At 44.5% G+C, this 20,085-nt stretch overlaps 2 protein-coding genes across 5 annotated transcripts; both read right to left on the bottom strand.

The window, feature by feature from the left end:
- Nucleotides 1-422: 422 nt before the first annotated feature.
- LOC121587754 (proline dehydrogenase 1, mitochondrial) lies at nucleotides 423-16,689 on the bottom strand. 4 transcript variants are annotated; one of them, XM_041904841.1, is made up of 12 exons: nucleotides 16,585-16,689; nucleotides 14,491-15,691; nucleotides 8,495-8,616; nucleotides 6,865-6,951; nucleotides 6,585-6,775; nucleotides 4,249-4,313; nucleotides 3,984-4,162; nucleotides 3,743-3,917; nucleotides 3,497-3,658; nucleotides 3,213-3,404; nucleotides 2,958-3,135; nucleotides 423-2,842 (listed from the first exon to the last, which is right to left on the bottom strand). In XM_041904841.1, exons 2-12 carry the CDS (start codon nucleotides 14,947-14,949, stop codon nucleotides 2,637-2,639), a joined length of 2,016 nt encoding a protein of 671 aa, XP_041760775.1. In that variant the 5' UTR covers nucleotides 14,950-15,691; nucleotides 16,585-16,689; the 3' UTR covers nucleotides 423-2,636. The 4 variants fall into 4 exon arrangements, with proteins under 4 accessions (XP_041760775.1, XP_041760773.1, XP_041760774.1 ...); XM_041904839.1 differs by having other exon boundaries at nucleotides 16,578-16,687; XM_041904840.1 differs by lacking the exon at nucleotides 8,495-8,616 and adding an exon at nucleotides 7,876-7,997 and having other exon boundaries at nucleotides 16,578-16,687.
- A 1,357-nt stretch (nucleotides 16,690-18,046) lies between these two features.
- Nucleotides 18,047-19,769, bottom strand: LOC121590271 (beclin-1-like protein). The gene is made up of 2 exons (XM_041909763.1): nucleotides 18,474-19,769; nucleotides 18,047-18,409 (listed from the first exon to the last, which is right to left on the bottom strand). The coding sequence occupies exons 1-2, from the start codon at nucleotides 19,631-19,633 to the stop codon at nucleotides 18,295-18,297; spliced, it is 1,275 nt and encodes a 424-aa protein (XP_041765697.1). The 5' UTR covers nucleotides 19,634-19,769; the 3' UTR covers nucleotides 18,047-18,294.
- Nucleotides 19,770-20,085: the final 316 nt, after the last annotated feature.

Raw genomic sequence — 20,085 nt, 5'->3', positions numbered from 1 at the left:
TAATGGAATTTAATATTTTTCTAGATGTGCTCTGTATTGCAAATCTACATACTTGAGAAAGAAATGATGTTTTTTAAACGAAAGAAAGTTATGATACATGAAGAGTGATTTTCATCTTTTTTTTGTGCGTCGAAGTTTAGCCATCGTTTTATATTTTCAAAAAAAAAAATAGATACTTAAAAGAAGCAGTTATAAAATGAGCCATCAACTTCACTGCACAAAGCTAAATAACAAATGTTACAATGGTGTTATTTGAGTTTCATGATTTTTTTACCACACACAGTTTGTGTAGCCCTTTTGCATGCGGAACACTACAAATGTTCACCATTGGCGCAACATTTAGCGTGCTCAATGCGTTTGGCGCAATTTTCAAATGTTCGGATGAAATTTACATCACATCTCGCGGTGCCGCCGGTTGCTCGTTCTGATTCAGTATATTTATTGTTTGTCTCAGAATTTTTACACATCGTACGATCAGAGAGGTTTGCAATTAATTAACAGCACATTTGCCAGTTACACCCAGGCGTCCCTTTTGGGAAGGGTGGGGTTTTTTTCCTTCGATTTTCGAAATTGAGTATCAACGATCCGAGAGACAACGACGTTTGCGACGTTTGTGGGTGTTTAACTCCCATGTTCGTCGGACTAATACACACGATACAATATTCCCATTTGCCAGTTTTTGTTTTTTTTTTCAAAACTTACAAACACATTCAAATACGTGAGAACATTAACATCCCAATCCTTCCTTCTCTCCTTGTGTCTGTTGCTGCTCCTGCTGCTCCTGCTGCTGCTGTGTGCACATTTAGCATAGGTTCTCGATAGTATGTCTTATTCATTATTCAGATCCATTTTTGTTCTTTGTTATCTTTTCCTTTTAATAATATTCATCACTAGCATCGGTAATTACCATAATTGTTTTGTTTTGTTTTCCTCTTATCGGTTTCAGTTCCCTCGGTATAGACGGAACATATTGGAACATGCAAACATTTACTTAGAACATGTTGTGAAATATTTGTATCGCATTCGTTTCGTGTTTGTTGTTTGGTATGTTTTGTTGTTGTTGTAATAGTGGTTTGATTCACACATTTAAATATGATTACAATTCTCGCCTAACATTTTGCTCTATTATTTTGCCAACTCCACCAGAGAGGAGGTCGATTTTATTTCTCGATAAAACGCCGTTGACTGGTTCAATCACATACAACATACACACGCACACACACACCCACTACCTGGGAGGGGAGGGTGTTCTTTCGCCAGTTGAACATGCGTTTGGGCGAAGCGCACATCTTTCACTCAGCTTACTCTGGCGAATGCTTTTGCTTCACATTTAGTTGAATTTGTTATACTCAGTTTATTGTCAGCACTTTTCAAAGTGTGTATGTGTGTGCATGTTCGTTTGGTTTGGTGGTTGTAAATGTGAGTGTTTGCGTTGCTGGTTTTCTCTGTAACCATCACTGGATTCTAGAGTATCTAAAATTTGCCTACCGTTGCGCGTTCTTGTCTTTCCTGTCTTCACATAATAAGCATATAATACTAACATTCAATGATGATGTTCACCAGAATACACAGGGATCATCCGAGCCGGGTCATGCCTTCACCGGAGCATTACGTCCTGAAGAAGCCAGTCCAGCCGCAAAAACGGTCCTCACATACACACGCACACACACGCTCACGGTAAGATGTCGCAGCACTGAACATGAGCAAATTGTTACGGAAAGTAACAAGGAAGCGTTTTTTTTTTGGCAAGAAATATGTCGGAGTAAATCGAACAATTGAGCGCGTCCATCTCCACCCGCCATTATGGTGCAGCGTTTGAAACTACTACGTTTTAGATATTAAAATAGGTATGCTAAAGTGAGGACCGTTCGGTAGCTCAACTGAACCAAAGTTACGCTGTGTACGGCAGATTCAATATCATAAACTGTACCAGACTCAGGAAGGGCCAATACACATATCGGCAAAAGTCTTTCCCCAAACATAAAGCAAGGAAAGATAAAAAATATCACGTGGTCAATTTCGGACAAACATTACTGGGTTCGTCATTCAAACAAACAAAGCTATACACACACACATTTTTGAGAGCACATTGTACATTGAACCGAAATCACGACGTGCACGATCTAACGACGCACATCGGTCAAGTGTTGTGGGGAAAGTAGCTGAAGCGAAGAAAAACAAAAAAATAACGAGAAACGTAAACGTAAACATCTTACACCGCTGTTCCGTGTCAAACGGTTTAAAAATCACATTGTCGGCGGGGATCGGATGATTTTGGTTACGGTTCGTACGGTTGCCATAACTAGTACGGGCGAATACTTTGCCAGTATAAAACATCACCCTTGTATGTATCTGCGCGCGCGTGTGTGTGTGTTTGCATCTTTTCTATTATTTTCCTTTTACGTAAGGGATGTTGTTAAAAGATGCTCGCAATTATTATAAAAAAACACGAATAACTATTCACGTGAGAAAAGGGGATGTGAGGAGGTTCAGAGGGTTATTAAATTCAATTCTGCTGCTACCGCTAACCGAGCCTTATTCGCGCGTCGTGTGTAGGTGTGCTGCCTTGCGGCAGAGTGCTACTACTGTCGGCTCCATCCGCCACCATGGCGAAAGCATGCAACACACGCACCTGCTTAGATAGGAACGTATTTGCCCTTCGGTTTGTAAAACAGTTGCCCCTTGGCTAGCCGTTTGGTGATCTCCGACAGCAGCAGGCGCTTCTCCTTCTTGATCTTTTGCAGCACGCCCTTGTTTTCCTGCGCTCGTCGCGAAAGGTACGGCAGGACTTCGTTGACTGGACCGTACGGGATGTATTTGTAGGCCGAGTAACCGGCTTGACCTGGCACGTGGCAAATGGTAGGAGAGGAAGGATAGCAGATTAGCGGTGAAGGTTCGTTCGAGATAGCTTCCCTCTAGCGAAGGGGGGGGGGGGGGGGAGGGGAGTAGGTTCTTACCGAGCGGGAACGTGATGTAATCACACATGCCCAATAATTGACCGAAGCAAATCACTTTATCTTCCGGATGGATGCCAATCTCCTGCATCTTCTCAATGGCAAACCGAACCGTATCCTCGTTGTGCGATGCAACCATGATGGCAATCTTCTTCGGATCGATGTTTGCATCTTTGAGAATCTGCAATGGTTAGCGTAAAAGAAACAGATTTAGTTAGATCAACCTCATTCCTGTAGCGGCAGCTTCTTCGTACATACCCTGATGCGTCTCAAACACTCAGTCAACGTCTTGTGGTACATTTCGGTAGTTGCTTCGAAGGAGGGATTAGTTGGATCCTCATAGCCCAGTGCGGCGGCGCGGGCACGCTCTTGCTCGATGTACGCTCCGCGCACAAGCTTCGCGCCGAAATAGAAGTTTTGACGCTTGGCTTGCTCCAGATCCGTGCACACCTAACGAGGTAGAGTATCACAAATATAATCTTTTAGAGAGACAGAGAGAGAGAAAAAAAAGAAGCATCCAAATGCTGCTGCTGTGCCTTTACCTCTTTGTACGTGTCCTTCAGATAACACTGGTAGGTGTTGAACACTATGGCCTTTTCGGTGTTATACTTTCGCATCATTTCGAGTGTGATTCGTGAGATGGCTGGTTGGAAGTAGGTTTGCTCGGCGTCAATCATAATACGAACGTCAAGGTCTTGGGCAGTCTGGAGACAGAAGCGAGAAAATAGTAAACTACATCTATCTCATCCGCTACGGTACATCCTCTTTCGGCCACAAACAATTCTCACCTTAACAATAGTATTCAATCGTCTGATCATGTTACGGAACATCTCCTCTTCTTTGGGTGGAATCTTTGAGATCAAGCGACGCATTTGACCGGTCACCGGGTCCGGCACGCGGAAGGTTTCACTCAGCTGACAGTCCTCGTTAATAATACCGGTCCACGGGAACAGATGCAGAATGCTGTGGACGATAATGATGGTTGATGATAATTTTTGCAAAAACAAAAATGGCTCTCGCTGCACCTACCCGTCTTTGTCGGATGTCACCTTCTCCAAAAACTGCTTTACCTCCGCCTTATCGGAAACGTTGCCGAGATAGCGTTCGAGATCTTGAATGGTTTTGTGATGCGTTAAAATGTTCCCGGTACTTCCGGCCAAATCCATCATATAGCGGCGAGCCTGCATGATTACTTCCGACACTTGAAGCTGCAATGGACGGAATCGGATTTTCGTTAAGAAATTGCATGCTGAAGAGATTTCAGAGAGCTCGTGTCTGAGTGCAAAATACGTACTAGCAGCTGTGGTCTACCGAGGGCAGTCAGTTTAATAGCAGTAATACCAGTACCGAATGTGGCGCCTGTAAATGGATGAGGAAACAAATTTGAATTAAAAAAATGTATATTTATTGCAATAAGATAATAAGATGACTCAAATTAAAAGAATATGTACATCATTAACATTAAATGTTTTAATCGACATCCATCACATTCGTTCTAAACTGTTTTCAAGCGTTTTAGTACAAACGCACCCATCGTGTTGACGGGGCTCATGGAACTCACCAAAATTTACAAGCTGAAGAATCAAAAGAGTGACACTACGAGAGTGACCATCGTTCAATTCCACCCACATGCACACATACACACACTCACACACATGATGGGAAAATTCCCCCCGATTTTCCATCACCCTGTCCCCGGTCGTGCCCTGTATGTCATGCTTGCACACTGCTTGGCATGTTCTGCCCACTCGCACACACCGCCGGATTGAAATAGGCCATCGACAGTCGAGAAAATACACAACGCAAAACGTTCTGAATCATTCGGCTATAATTTGCAGCGCGTGATCCAACATTAAGCAACCAACATTCCCGACCAATGCTGCATTTCTGCTCTACAATGACGTCAAACAAAAAAACGGCCCTACGTAATGATAGCCGAGCCCCTCGTGAACATGGTTTTCCTTCTTCCAACAGCGTGAGACAGGTGCAGACAGTGGTTGGTGGCGCGATATCGCTCGTAAAGCCTGTCTGTTTTATACCGTGGGCTGGGCAAAATACCTAGCGGCGTCACGTGACGTTTACATTCATTTTCTGTGGGAATTATAGTTTGCGTTACATTTTGTGCAACTGTAATAAAAATATTCAACAAGCGTATGTTTGGTGCGTTGTTTTATCCATCATTCGGACAAGAAAACATATGATTTTTTTTTTGTAAATTTCATTTCAAACATACATTATAAATATACAATAAATTTCAAATCAAACATATAGACAAATAAACTTTTGTCTCGTAACATACTTCTTCTTCCTATGAAATCTGCGTTGAAAGTGTGTTTCAATAAGCGGTGGTACGAAATTCTTCAGAGAAGTAAAGAAGCAAAAGATAATTGCTTGGGACACTGGCACACACGCACACTCCTAGCCACTGTCCGGTCAATGGCAATTCAGAAGGTCAGTGGCAGAAACACTATCGCAAAATCAGGTTTTATGCGCCGCCAACCGGACACCACGGGCCCGTGTGTCCAGACGGACAAAAAACGTGTTTCTCTTTTTTGTTTAAGGAAGAATACAAAAAAATGTAACAACAAGAAAGTTGAAATACCCTGACCGGTTTGTCCTGTTCCAAAAAAGTATACGTTTCGCCATCGCCCAAGGGCATTGTCTGAATTTTGCGATCAAATGGCTTCCACCGCAAACACGCAGCCTATTAATTTTGGTCGTTTTCTCAGCAAAAAGAAGCGGCGATAGTGGCGCGAGGTGCAGCATTTTCGATCGCACCATTGCTGTTGTTCCATTTTCGGCAACCGCCTGACGTTCCAGCAGAAGCAGAAATCACCGGAAGGAAGTGAAGCGTAAGAAAATCACGAGCAACCGGCTGAGAAAGCAACCACACCGGCTACATTCTCCCCATCGCTGGATCACGCTCCGGTGCCGTCAGGTGGAGCAATAAATAAAATTCCAATCCGCGGAGCAGAGCGACCCGCTGCTGAATGCAACGTGGTCATCTCTTCCGTTGGTAAAAGTTGCGCTAGACTCGGTTGTCAGGTTTCTCTTGCTGCAGCATGCATCAGTTTATTTTTCCTGTTGTTGTCCTGTTTTATTGCTTCTCGGCCAACAAAACGACGAGCATTCGGCTGTACGTAAGACCAGTAATATTCTCGCTGCAGCTGTGCACCCGTTCGGGCGGTGACCGGACCGCGAGTGCATCATCGCACTGTGCTCGATTCAACAAGAAAATGAAGCACTCATTATGCAACCATTGCAAATTTGGCGCCGGTCAGCAAATGTTTTAAGCCCTGAGCCCATGTGCGCACAACTTGGTTCTCATTTGTGTCAGTTTTTTTGTAATACCCTGGGGTTTGCCAAATCGTACGCCATGAACCTGTTGATGGACAATCGATTTTAATGATGGGCTAACGCGATCATGTGACACCAAGGAAGGGTTATATTTTTAGGTAAAAAGGGTGTTGTTGCATAATCAGGTACCATATTTTTGCACCACGTCTAGAGAGAGAGTGTGTGTGTGTCTGTGTAAGTTATTATTAGTGTCTATCACATTTGCAAAATATTACGAACAAGGCTTTCTTCATAAGTAAAGCATTCCCTTGTCTTCCTGACCATTATACACACCTTTGACCGCGTCGAGACACTCGAGGAAAGTTTCCATGTTGCGTTCGCAGGTGGCTTCATTAAGGTAGAAGTACGTCCTGGCACTCTGCACCTTGTATCGCCGATCAGCGAACGTTTTATCGACGCTGTACTGTGGCAGCGAGTCAGCACTGTCCTCCGACAGGTTGGTTCCCGCGGACGACACGGAAGCTCTGAAAGTGGCGAACGATGCAATTGGATATTAGAGAGGTGTCACCTTTAACACGAGACAGACGTCCCGGAGCAGGCCCGATCTACTTACTCAACTTCGCGCTTTTCTGCCTCTTCCTGGGACAGATCTTCCTCTACCGAATAGTCAAGAATCGGTTTGACACCGAACGAACGCAATCTAAAATATGTTTTGAAGGAAAGTAACGATTAGCGTGTGTGTACTTGTGGTAGAATTTTCGGGTGGGCCTATTTTTCATTGAATAATCTTTGTTAGTACTATGAAAACAAAACATCTATGCAAAATTATGTAATCAGAAATTATATGTACATAACTTCAAGATGGATGCTTTACAACTATACAGGGAATGAAAACTAAATTTCTGTGTGTTTTTATTATAAAATATCTTTTGAAATGAACATAAAATTCATGATGTTATCAAACTGATATCGAAGTTCAAAACCATACTATTTTCTTTGAGCTAGCCACCAGAGTCTTGTACATGACATTTTACAATTAGATGAAAAATAATTTATTTCAGGAAAATTAAACTGTAACAAACACGCTGAACACTTTTCGTTGCGCAATGTGCCCATTTATTCATGTTATATACACATAAAGTGAAAGGCATACAGCCATGTTCTGTACTGTCTGTATATGGATAAAACGATATAAGAACGAAGAACGATGCAGAAGGGAAAATAAATAATTGTGAGAGTCAAAAATCGTATTGCATCGTCCGACGAAATTATGATCCAAACATCAACACGACACTGATGGTAAACATTACATGTACTAAACAGACGTAAAGACACAAGATGATTACACTAAACAAGGAGTTTTGTGATGGAAAGCACACGTGTGCTTCTCGCCACAGAAGGCGATCTTCCGGAGCACGTGGAAGGGAAAGTGCGGGATAGGTGTGGTGTGATGAGAGAATCACGAACAAGTGCACAAGTCAGTTAGCCAACAATAAACGCGCATCCAACGCATTCGGGTCGTCGTGTAAGTGGAAATGTTTTGCCTGAATGCATTTGTTTTCTCATTACAAAAGGTCGCAATCACAAACGGGAAACGTATAGAAATTGGTAGGAATAGAGACACCTTGTTAATGTTGGCACGATCCGGATACGATCCTCGCCCGCCACAAAATGCCCATAGAACGTCTGCTTCATCAGATAGACAAACAGCCGGTCGCCGAGAATGGCTCGCATCAGTTTCATGATCTATCGGGCCAGAAGAGGGGAGAGGGACGCAGAACCGTTCGGGTGGAACCATCGAGGGAGCCCGCCGATACGACCGGATTCCGGAACGATCAGGTTGGTCGGGGCCGCCGGGGGTTGATGATCCACAATCAGTCAGATGCGAGAGAGAGACACATTGCCGCGTTCGAGGATGCGAGTTTTGTGTACATATGTGTGAGTTTATATTTAATTGTTTGTTAAATCCAATAAAAAAGCGAATGGGAGGATGAGATTTTTGTAGGCCAAATTTTGCAATCACAAATTTTCATGTTGTAGGACGAAAAGTAAATGGTAAACCATCGATCCCGTTGAACAAAAGATAAAAGTAATATTTGTGTGTTTTTTATATCACGAAAAACAAACGTGAAGAATGAAAAAAGAAAGAAAAAAACGATACAAAAGATACAAAAAAGGAGAAAAGAAAGAAAAGAAAAATAATACCATTAGAAATACAACTATTCGCTAGCGGTTACATGTACCTTTCCAGTGTTGGGACAATTTTTTGCTGATCTTCACCGGCCACAAAATGGCCATAGAATGTATACTTCATCAGCAGCGTAAAGAGCTTTTCGCCGAGAATGGTTTGCGCGACTTTCATCAGCTGTAAAATCACGTGCGATTTGCGCAAGACGAGCGCGGGATGGTGTGATGATCGTTACACATTGGCCGTTGGGTTCGTATGAGCGTGAGAACGTGCGCAGATGGAGTCGGAAGTGGCAGGAGGTTTTTGTGGTAGTAGTGTATTCCATGCAACAAGGATACGATCGCCATTCACGAACCACACGCAAACGGTCGACGATTGTGTGTATTGTTTTAAATGTTTTATATTGCATTTGTTTTTTTTTTCAATTTTTTGGTTATCATTGCAATTTCGCATGACCAAATCATTCGTTTGGTTGTTTTTGTTTTATATTACGCCAATTTCAATATCCAAATCGTATTGTTTTCCATTTCCAATATAATTTTTCCAATTTTCAATATATAACCAGCACGCCATTCGTTTGAGGAGGTTCAGTATCGCATGAAGGAAGAATCGGTCCGTTCCGACCGTTTTTTGGTAATGGCGTAATTGTGTGTTTCGTATGATGATAGCGCAACGATGATCGGGGTTCGGGGATGCAGAATGATAGACATGCGGCACAATTAGGTATCGAATCATTTTGAATTTTCGAGCGATTCCCAGGGATAGTTGGATCGAACATGCGGGGTAAGGATCATGGTTACACAGGTACGCGTGAATTTTGCCATCGTATCATTCCAATTGGTATAATTTTGAGTTCCGAATTCGTGCAGCAAGATTCGATGAAGAGTAAAGGCAAAAGCCCAATGTGACATACATAATGAAACGAGAGTAAGAGACAAAGAAAAAGAAAGGAAGAGACATTGGTCAATTGTTAGTTACACAATACATCACTGCATGTCGGTTAGTTTATGAAGAGTTCGGGTAATGTGAAGACGAAGGATACAGGGAAGCTGTTAAATTGGGAACAGATTAGGGATCGTGCAGCGGTGAACAATCGACCGAGATTTACTGATACCTGTTTCGTCAACTTGACACGGGAACGCGAATCATTTTAATTAGGACATAAAATGAATGACCAGAATTTGCCAACCCATTCGCGCAAACGTGTCCACACTCACGGTAGTTTCATTTTATCAAGCCGTAAGAGTGCCATCCTCAATGTCATCTCAAGTTCAGGACAATTTGCATTCAATCCGTAGCGATTTTGGCCATTTGGACAATGCGCGCCACTCAGACACGACACGATCGTAAAGGCAAATTCTGGAAGCTCGTAAAATAAACTAAACGGCATTTGGCTGGAAATGGTCGTTGTTAGATATAGCACGACAGCAAATAACAGCTGTCGCTTACACGATTGTCATCAGAAATAGACTAACGTATTCTGCTAATGTTTTGACTCACTGCTTAAAAAAACAGGTATAAACTATTGCTTAGTAACTATTATAACAATAATTTCTAGCTAAGCGTAGGTATTGCAAATATTATTTGTAACTTTTTGCATATTCTCAATTTATCATACAGTTCAAAATTAGAATCCCAGATAATAAGAAACCTGCTAGAGCCCTATGCACAGCCCAGCCCTATGTACATGAATCATTGAACCGACGATAGGAATTTATGGAGCACTTAGTAATGAGACTTTAGCGGTTCACTCCGTCCGACGATCAATATTCCACAACGATGGGTGTGGTGGAAATGATATGTGTTGGTACCATTTACAGTTGCCAGCTGATGACAGATAAAAAATCCTCCCACGTCACATTTCCTCCCGCGAAACTTCCCATTGCAACAAAAAGTGCAATACCGATCGCGAGGTTATGCAACTAAGTTGTAGTGGATGGGATTCAAACTATACGGGGGCGATTGGTGCGGTCTGGCGGCACCCGGAGGTACAAGTGATGCGGACGATCTAAAGGAACTATAGTCTAGTTGCACAAACACTAACCGGGCCAGTTGACAAATACTACTTTAGCGCGTGCGGCTCACTGCTATTCTGGCACGTTGGTTGGTCGATCGTCAGCCCCGGCCTCTAATAGTACGAGAGATCGCATGCGTCTTTGCAAAAAGCGCTAGTAGCGAAGGTTCCGCATCACTGACGCCACCAACCGGAACGCGTGCATTGCCAAGGTCAGCACTATTTTATTGCGCGCTTGTCATGTTCTTATCCACGCGGGTGCGGATGGCCCCATTATCCGACCTACCCTTCGAATCTTGGAAGATAAAGATCTGGCTTCTAGTTTGACCATACAGTAAGATCATGCGAATACTTTCGTTTGGGCAGGCTTTTCCGACTTAGATGTCCATCAACTTGTGCATTCGCGGTTAGATGACGGTCACGGGCGGAATGTTTTGTAAATAGCATCAATACATTGTATGTAGAGCACCATACTGGCCTCACTGGTTTGCCAAGATTTTCTTGTTCCACGTCCCGTGAAGGTGTGATGTGCGCCACACAGTCAGTTATAAGCTTTTTTACCGACGGCACGTTAAACACGTTTAATTAGCGCCATTAATACAACCGTCGCCGAGTACGCAGTGTGCAGCCATGACGATCTGTCGTCCTAAGCTTGAACACACCAGACGTCATGGAATAAATCTCTGGCGCATTGTGACTGGGTAATCGGCAAGTCGCAACTGAGACCTTGCACTGATTGTGAAATGATAATGGCCAGTGGTCACGAAGCTGTCTTTAGAGGGCGGGGATATCTTTCGGCTACCAGCGAACAACTTAATACATTCCACCTCCCTGTTTGTCGAAACGTTTAACGCTCATCGTCCAGTCTTTCAGGCTTGACTTTGCAGTTTGCAAAACCATTGACAGAGCCTTAAAGCTGCCATAATGGTTGCATCGTGGAATGGGTGATCATCATGTGATCACGGCTCACGTGCGTCCAACCGCAAAGTGACTTTAATTGTGCTAAGTAACACTAATATCTTGTGGCCGAATTCGCACCGGTTTGAGGTGGTTCCGGTTCACTGGTCTTTCTGACCTCTCCACTTTCGTGAACGGTATGTGTAGCGCGGCGGCGGCAACAATACAAACTGCCAAACTTTGAACGTTTCTCAGCTGTTGGCAAGAGTATCTGCCTAGTGATGCCCTGCCCGTCGACTGCACCAGGTTTAAATATAGAACCCAACACCACTTGACATGCTTCTTCAGCTACGTTTCCTTATTGCAAACGATCATTGGGTAGGTTAGTTGGCACCATTAGATAATGTTTAGTGTACGGAGTGTTGCTACCAGCAACTATGTTTTACATTTCAAAATGCAATTCGTTATCAAACGTATCTCTACACACGTACGTGTTGCCGGTTGTGTGTAATACATCCAAATTGGTTGAACGAAATCAAATCGCTCCGCGAATGCGGCCTGCTCCTTGAAGTAAATTTCATTATTATCCAAACTGTAGTATGGCTTCCAGAGCATGGATTAATCGCGTGATCGCTGGGAGTAATATCGCTTTTCCATATGGTTCATTCATTCGGCTAAACAAAAATAACCAACCATTTCGTATCATCCCTGCTGTGAAACGGGGAGACGGAGGAGATGGGACGGAGATGTGGTTGTTTTGTCACATTTTCATGATATCCTGTGCCAAAACTGAACCCGGGGCGACAACAACACGCGCGTGGGCTGAACAATATTTACAATGTGTGTGTGTACGAGTTCACCATTTCACACAGCTGAATGACTGTTTTGGTGAGAGATCCAGGGACACATGTAAATTAATTGTGCGTCGTCCTAGCACCGGTGCGTACCGGTCTGTTGCGTCGCGAACCCAAGGCGCCAGACAACCTGCGTGTCGTGGAAGCAAAAAAATAAACCCAATGTGGGCATTAGAAGTGAATGATAATTTTAGCATAATTGTACGTCCGCTTCTATCAATCCCTTGCTGCCACGTTGATGGGTCTACACACGTTCGCGTATGGCAGGATTGTTTGGTGACCAGTGAAACACGCCGGTGGTGTACTGCGGCAGCCGTTACAAGCGGCCGTCAGTCGCGGCACTATCATGTGATATTGCTCATTTAGCAATTTTCCATCATTTACCGTGCGCCAAGGAATAAAAGTGTGTCGCATAGAGCGAACTATTCTTTGGATGATAGGAAAATTGATCAATTTTCTACGAAAGCCGGAGCTGAGTTTAATTGAGTTTGTTCAGAAGTGAACGTAAAAAAAGAGAACCGATTGAGTGAACGTTCATCATTCTGCTGGACAATGTCAATCCATCGTGCAGCTCGTGTTATTAATGAAATTAACAAATAGCAAAACATCACTAGCGTTACAATTTTGTGCTGCCCTCTCACATGATTCGCAATTTTCTGCAATCGCGTGACGCGCCTAAACCCACCAGTAGCACAGAGTCTGTTCTGTCCTCGTCCCCTGCTTTTCGTGCTTCGTGGATCCCATCGTTACAGGCATGGGAAACACCCCAACGGTGTGCCAAAAATACACCGCCAGTGGCTATTCTTTCACGAATGTGTAGTGGACTTGTGGCAGATTGAGAAAAAAGGTCAGCCCGCACACCTCATGCGAATCGCCAAACATGAGCACGAGACTTTCAAACGCGAGCAATACACGGTGGCGATCCGCTGCTTGCCAACATCTTGCCAACTTTGCAGCTGGTGCACGGGCAATGTTTTGTGTGATGTGCTCAGGTCGCCTTCTTTCTACCCGGTCTTCTGAAGCACTTATTTATTGCTCATTCACTTTCGACTTGGTGTGTGTGCGAACATTATACAGAATAGGGTGATAGATCATCTTAGCAAGACAAACCCTCTCCACCGCGAGCGAAACTGGGTTTGTTTAGCTAGTGTTTTGTGTGTTTTTCTCGTATTTTTTTTCTTGCAAAATTCTTTAAACTATCCAACCGACATCAGAGTGTGTGTTGGATAAATTTAGCACATTTCAGTGGCGGTGCTACTCAAATCTTCCTGCCTGCTCAGGCGTTCGCCGCGAGAGCATGGTAGTTGTTGATGCGATGAGCCTGGCCGAATTTCTACTGTGCACAGGTACTCGAATGTCCTGAGTCTGATAGCTGACATTCACCACATTTATTGGAGTTATACTTCGAGTTGTTAGCTTTTTCTTCAAAAAAAAAACCGTACTTCAGCTACTGATTACTAGTAACCGGCTGATTTGTAAAGCAGTGCAACATTGTAGCGTAACTTGCATAATGGGCACCAGTACAAATTAGCTGCAATGTAAACGATCGCAAAACAACAAGGACGATTATGCAACGCCTTGGTGCAGTATTGAACTGCCCTAGCAACAAAGGAAATGACCGAACGCGAGGGGGCTTGTATACACAGCCAGGCCAGTCTGTTCTTCTGTTGCTTCTTGTTCTAAATATGACGCGAACGCTCGGCGGCTGCATGTGCCAGAATATCGCGCTATTGATCACATGCATAACCGCCAAAGGGAAACGATCCGGTGTAAGGATGTAATGGACTATCTTTAGGATGGGGCCAAGTGTGGTCCGCCTCGTTGTTCGTATTCATGTGGGCTGAAATCGATTATGATCCAAAGCGACTTGACAATGAAGAAACCGTATTTCTTCGTATTGAAATTCCCCAGAGCACACCAGACGGTCCTTTTCGAATGACTCTTGACGTAACGGATTTTCACTTCTGTTTGGTCGATTGTTAGCTTACACGAACGGGACACACAGAGCGTGTACAAGCGGCAGCATGTGGTGCAAGGGAAATCGAAGGGAAATGATTCTGGCACGGCATTCATGGTGTTGGGAAAGGAGGGCGGAGGAAGGGGGGGGGGGGGTTGGAGAGCGACCGGTGTTAAAATCGTACAGATTATGAAGGATAGCTGGTCGCCTTTTGCAAACTCTTCTACATTCGTGGGATGGCAGCGGGCTTTGGGGTCATTCCCAAGAGTGCCACACCAAACACTGGACTCGTCTGGGCATCGGGCCGGTCCCCAAAAGCGCGTTCTTACCTTCATATTGTTTTCCACCAAAAACTCGGACGAGCACAGCACGTACACGAAGTACGCCCGTATCAGCTCGAAGGTGGTTTTGCTCTTGAAGGCCGCATGCGGATCGTTGAAGCTGACGTCCAGCGGATCGCGCTGCGGGGTGGAGGGATTGTTGTCCTGCTGCTGGCGCTGGCGGGCACCGGTGCTGACGGGCGAGGGAGCAGCCACCGTAGTGGACCGCCAGCGACGCGTTCCGTCGAGCGACGGGTGTCCTTCCAGGGTTAGCCGGTGGTTGAGCGCCGCCAGCAAAGCACTCGACAGCTGGGCGCGGTGGTTGCTGGCCGCATGAATACCGTACTGTCGCAGGAACTGCTCCGACCGCGAGTGCAACAAGCATCCGTTCGTGCCGGTCGACGACGGGGAGGACACCTTGCGGGGCACCAGGCTGTTACAGCGCGAAACCGTACGGAGGAAGGCCATGGTAATGCTAGCGCCGGATGGATGGGTTGCGTACGTATTGAACACTGCTTAGGCCGAAATTACCCCACCGGGTAGTTTGTTGGGCTGGAGCAGTTGAGATGGTATTCGGAAGAGGCAGGGATGCTATAATTCCCGTGTTACTCGTACCGGCAGCAGCTGCACTCACTTACACACTGAAAAGGGCACGCGCACACGTCGGCTTTTTTTGGTTGGACACTTTTTGCACAAGCTCAGACAAACTTGACTTGAACGCACTAGCAGGAAAAGGATATTGACACACCGCACACAATGGAGCACACTCGCGAGCAGCACGTGTGTACCGTTAGGGCCACAACACAACACAACACACAGTTCGCTTTTGCGTCACAGGACGAACAGACCGATGTGACCCAGCCAAGGATGTGCAGCGCCACACAATCACACGTCACAAGTAGAGCACACTTTCTGTGCTCCAAAACTATCTCCCTCTTTCTTTCTCTCTCACACACACACAGACGGCGAAATACCGGCGAAGTAGGCGACGGATCCTTGCTGTCACACACACACGAACATACGCGCGCACATACACACCAATACACTGACACTGTTCTGTCACTCAACGGAGGCGAACTGGAAAACTGGTGGGGGGACGACGACGACGACACAAGACGGCGAGGACGATTTTTCTTCCTGGTGTTTAGCCTTCTTTTCGCAAGTGCTAACGCAAGCCCCGAATCTGCTTTCTGTTGTTTCCCGGTAAATCCTGTAAAGAGACGACGGAAAAGAAAGGCATTGGAACATTTCTTGCTCAATCCATCTTTCGTCAACCAACGGAAAATAGCACGTGATAATGCGTTAAGCGTCGTCCTTCGTTGTGGCGAAGGGCGACGCATTTTTCGCGACGGACGTTGTTGCGGGAAGAAACGCGGCTACAATTGCCGGCAGGTGTACGGTGGCGAGGGGCAGCCGGTGGCAATCGCTCAATTGGCAATGGAGCGGCCAAGAATATTCTCACTATTACCGGGATTACACAATCGCGTGCAAATTCATCCGCTCGCCCGCATATACACAGTCGGGCAGAGACGCACGTGCACACATGCGCAATTATACGCGACGCACACTACCAGCGTCGGAATTACGTAAATGAAACAAATTTTCCAATATTTCTTTTCCGTGCCGATGGAAAACTAACAGCATTTCCTGCATCGTATGAAAATAGACCACAAAACTAGAATGAATTTTCATTCGAGCAGTGCAAAACTGGCGATAAATTCCGTCTGGATCAAATATTCGGTTTCGCACTGTTCGGACGTTGGTGTTTGTTCGTCCTTTTTCAAGTAAAAAAAAATATTACTCTTCTATTGTACACATCGAAAAGTAAGTACAACTTTGCAACTAAATCTAAGCTGTAGATTATCGACTGACGAATGCGAGAAACGGACTCCCCGGCAACCGAATTGCCATCGGTGTCAGCAAATTTACAAGTGTCTAATTTTATATTCACTGCCACCTGTTCCAGCGTGCTGATTAGGGCAATATTTCAGGCAGAACCGTTTGGGAAACTGTTCGCTGCAGTAGTGCACTAATGTAGTTAGTTTTTTCTCCCCCTTTATAGCAACACGGCTCAAGTTTAAAGCTTAACAATTTACCACGCACGAAGGAAGTAGAACTTGCAAACCGTCCAGACTGGGCAGACTCGGTGCTCTACTCGCGAGGAAAAATTGTGCGCTCGCTTTGGTTCTTTCGGCTGGCGACTTAGGCAGCGCTCTGTTAGTTGTCGAACAACTGTCAGGCAAGAAGCAAAACTTTGTTCGATTTGTGCTCTGGCATCAGATTCTTGTCTTGTGATGTGTCTAAAATGAAGGAGTTGGCTTAGACTATAAAAATATTCAGTGTTTCGGTGAATAAATAAGATTGAATTAATTACACAAAAATTTGTCACGAGCCAATATGCAAACTGATATCGTATGCCATTATCGATAGCTCACAGAGCGCTGGCTTATCGAGGCAAAATCAATCCGCTGAGCAATGTTCGTTCATTTTGTGGGACAACAGACTGACAGAGCGGCCCGTAGGACAAAAACCGGTTTTCGCGAGCACGCCAACGCTCCAATTCAGTGCGATTTTTCCTCGCTGGCGATCGTTTTTGAAAGACGTTGTGAGGGTTTTTGAGGGTTCAAGATGGCCGCCAAAGAGCTCGCGATGGTGTGCGATTGTGCTGGTGAACAAAATTGGAAGGTAAAAAAAATGCAATGTGTTTGTTTTTTTGGTGTACTGACTGTTGGATTGTCTGTTCATTGCCATTTCCTTGTTTTGAAAATGTGTTAAAAAATAAAATCGTTTCACTCATTTGATGAACACATTTTGACATTGTTTAGAAAATTTAAAAGCAATCAGCTTTTCTAGGTGCATCTTTCCCATCATATGGCATACATTCTCATTCTTACATACATTTTCAAAATTATTATTCAACATTGGTATTAACACTGGTTCAAAATTTCATTTTTTTACAAAAAAAAAATACATTCATTTTTATTTCTGTTTTCGATTCGATACCAAACAAGAATTTCGGAAAAACATAATTTTGATCGAGAACTTCTAAAAAAATCAATTTTTAAATGTTTACATCTTCAGTAATACTATGTACTTTACTACATATACTACCTACGTATACTTTAAAGTATGGAGCTGTCCCGGCAAATTTGTCAACAATTGGCAAAATTGCTACACATTTTTGAAAACAAATGTTGCTTACACGTTATATCGCACATACACATGCGCAGATAAGCCATACATACGCAGATAAGCCATACAAAAAAATATATGGAAGCGTTCAAAGCGAATGATGTAGAACAAATGAGATATTTCCTGTAAGAATCTTATTGGGACAGCCCGAGCACTGCTGTTAAGGGCAAAACAGCGAAGGCCAGTTCACCTAGCTCGAACACTGACTTTTTGTATGTTGAGTAGTGCTTTCCAACCTTTTTCGATTTGCAGACCACTTGGTTTTGAAAATACATTTTCGCGGACCACATCTATTAAGGACAACATTTTATTGACTTAGTTCAATTTTTTTATAAAACATATGTTTAAATCTTATTCCCGACATGCCTGTCGAAAATTTAATCGCGATGGTGGGAAAAATCGCGCGATATGTATTGTAATAAGCTTTTGATAATAAGACCATTGATAATTCCAAGGTTTAACTTTTATTTATCACTAACGCAACAGAGAGTTATGCAATACATAGTGGATGTATTTTGTTCTATCTATACACGACGAGGACCATCGCCAACGAAGTAATATCACGAAAGTTCTGCAGTTTGCCTCGCACTTGCCCGGGGCAAAGGGAAGGTATTTTAAGTTCTACCGCTGCTTGTCCTCGGTGAACTGAGACGATACCCACGTGAGCACCCATTTTAAATTCGTCAACAGGTACTTCAACGCTTTGGTCCACTGTTCTTCCGAGTTGAATTGGATCCTGCAAAAGCATAATGGACAGAAATAGTAAAGAGTGTTTGCAAAGCTGGTGTTTCGTTTCTTACTTGATCGAAAAACTGCTTCCCGTCGATGCATCTTCGATTTTTCCTTTCTCCATTAGGTAAGGCAGGCAAAAGTCGGGATCTCGGCGGACAATTTCTTCCTTGAACTGCTGCAAACAGTCGAGGAATGCAACCATCGCCGCATCGTATTTGGAGTCCCATAGGAAACGGAATCCTCCGTTCCCGTACAGCGGTAGCTCTTTCCCTTCGCCTAGAACCTCTATGTAGGAATGATTGCCGTACGGTACCAGGCGATACTGCTTGAAGCTGAAATTCATTTTGCGTGCCAAGGCCGACAGCAGCAAACACGTCTGACCCCAGGCCGCATTTATCTCCGACCAGTCGACCGGAGCCGATGGTAGCCGCCCGAGGCGGAAGTTGTTTATCGTGCCAAAGTGCCCCGAGTGCCAGATATGGAAGGTTGCATTGAAGACGTTTGTTTTCTTCAGCTTCTCTAGCTGGCTCTGGGCATACGCCATCTGGCATTCGAGCGAACGGAACTCGTCCTCGGTGGTTATTACGTCTCGGCGATGCTTCGTATACTCGCGCCAGTATTTGTTTTCCTCGCGTTCCAGCCGCTGCTTTTCCTTTTCCTGCTCCTCGATCGCTTGCCGGATGGATTGCTCTTCGCGAGACAGGCTGCTAAGCTCCTCGAGCAGCCGTGTTTCGTCCTCCTTCAGGCCGGCCAGCTCCTGCGCCAACTCGTCAATGTTTGGCACATCGTCCGTCATTTCCAGCTTCTTCAGATAGTTGTTGTAATCGTTCCATTCATCCTCGGCGATCTTGAGCTGCTTGTCCATCAGTTCCAGCAACGTATCGGTACACTCGTCGCACAGGGGATGATCGATTTCCGAGTTGTTCGATAGCGCATCGAACAGTTCCGCCTTCACGCGCAAGCTGTGGCCGAGCGACTCCTTGTTTTGCCCGTCTGACAGCAACATGAACCCGTTGGTATCATTTGTCGAATCGGTTACACGGAACGGTGGCACAAAGTGGTCAAAGCTGACCGATTGCGACTCGAGGTCAACCTCCAGATGGGAGTTGATCGGTAGTGCCAGCTCCGCCAGCGTATGCTCGCCCAGGCTGGCGAATGTATCGTCGACATGGATGGGCTGCATGCATCGCTGGCAGGAAAAGCTAACGCTTACCTTTGCGTCATTCATGCTACAAAAGAACACGTTCTGGTGGAACTGATGGAAATGGCTAGGTTGTATAAATAAGCACTCTTTCTTTGTTTTGTAAGGGGACTTGCGATATGTGCGACACTTTTATCGTTTCTCTTTGCAATGAAAATATTGTTGGCCCATTTCGTTTGACATTTTGGCTACAAATAAAAACAAATCAAAATTATGTATATAGCGCATAGTTAAATACTTACTGTTCGATTTGCTCCTACGGCTGTTCATGGAATCTTTCAAATTGCCCGTTGTTAAAAAAAACTCGCCAGTTCAATAATGGCCCCGTTTAGCTCGCTTTTTAACTAAAAGCCTGGAATTCCAGTACTACACTAGAAGCTATTTAATCCTACCCTTGAAGTAGTGTTAGCAACAAGATAATTGAAAGATCCGCCATGATTCGTCATAATAATTTATTATATAATTTTAAACAATAAAAC

The sequence above is a fragment of the Anopheles merus genome, chromosome 2R (assembly GCF_017562075.2).
Source record: "Anopheles merus strain MAF chromosome 2R, AmerM5.1, whole genome shotgun sequence".
Classification (NCBI taxonomy): Eukaryota; Metazoa; Arthropoda; class Insecta; order Diptera; family Culicidae; genus Anopheles; species Anopheles merus.
Note: the sequence above shows the minus strand (reverse complement) of the source record. Positions and strands in the feature narration are given on the sequence as shown.

Excerpts from the sequence above, each read along its gene's own strand:
- LOC121590271 (XM_041909763.1), bottom strand. The coding sequence starts at position 19,633 with ATGAATGACGCAAAGGTAAGCGTTAGCTTTTCCTGCCAGCGATGCATG. Across the intron at positions 18,410-18,473 it reads GGAAGCAGTTTTTCGATCAA|GATCCAATTCAACTCGGAAG; the intron begins GTAAGAAACGAA and ends ATGCTTTTGCAG.
- LOC121587754 (XM_041904841.1), bottom strand. The coding sequence starts at position 14,949 with ATGGCCTTCCTCCGTACGGTTTCGCGCTGTAACAGCCTGGTGCCCCGC. Across the intron at positions 4,314-6,584 it reads GTGTCTCGACGCGGTCAAAG|GCGCCACATTCGGTACTGGT; the intron begins GTGTGTATAATG and ends ATCCATTTACAG. Across the intron at positions 3,136-3,212 it reads AGTGTTTGAGACGCATCAGG|ATTCTCAAAGATGCAAACAT; the intron begins GTATGTACGAAG and ends TAACCATTGCAG.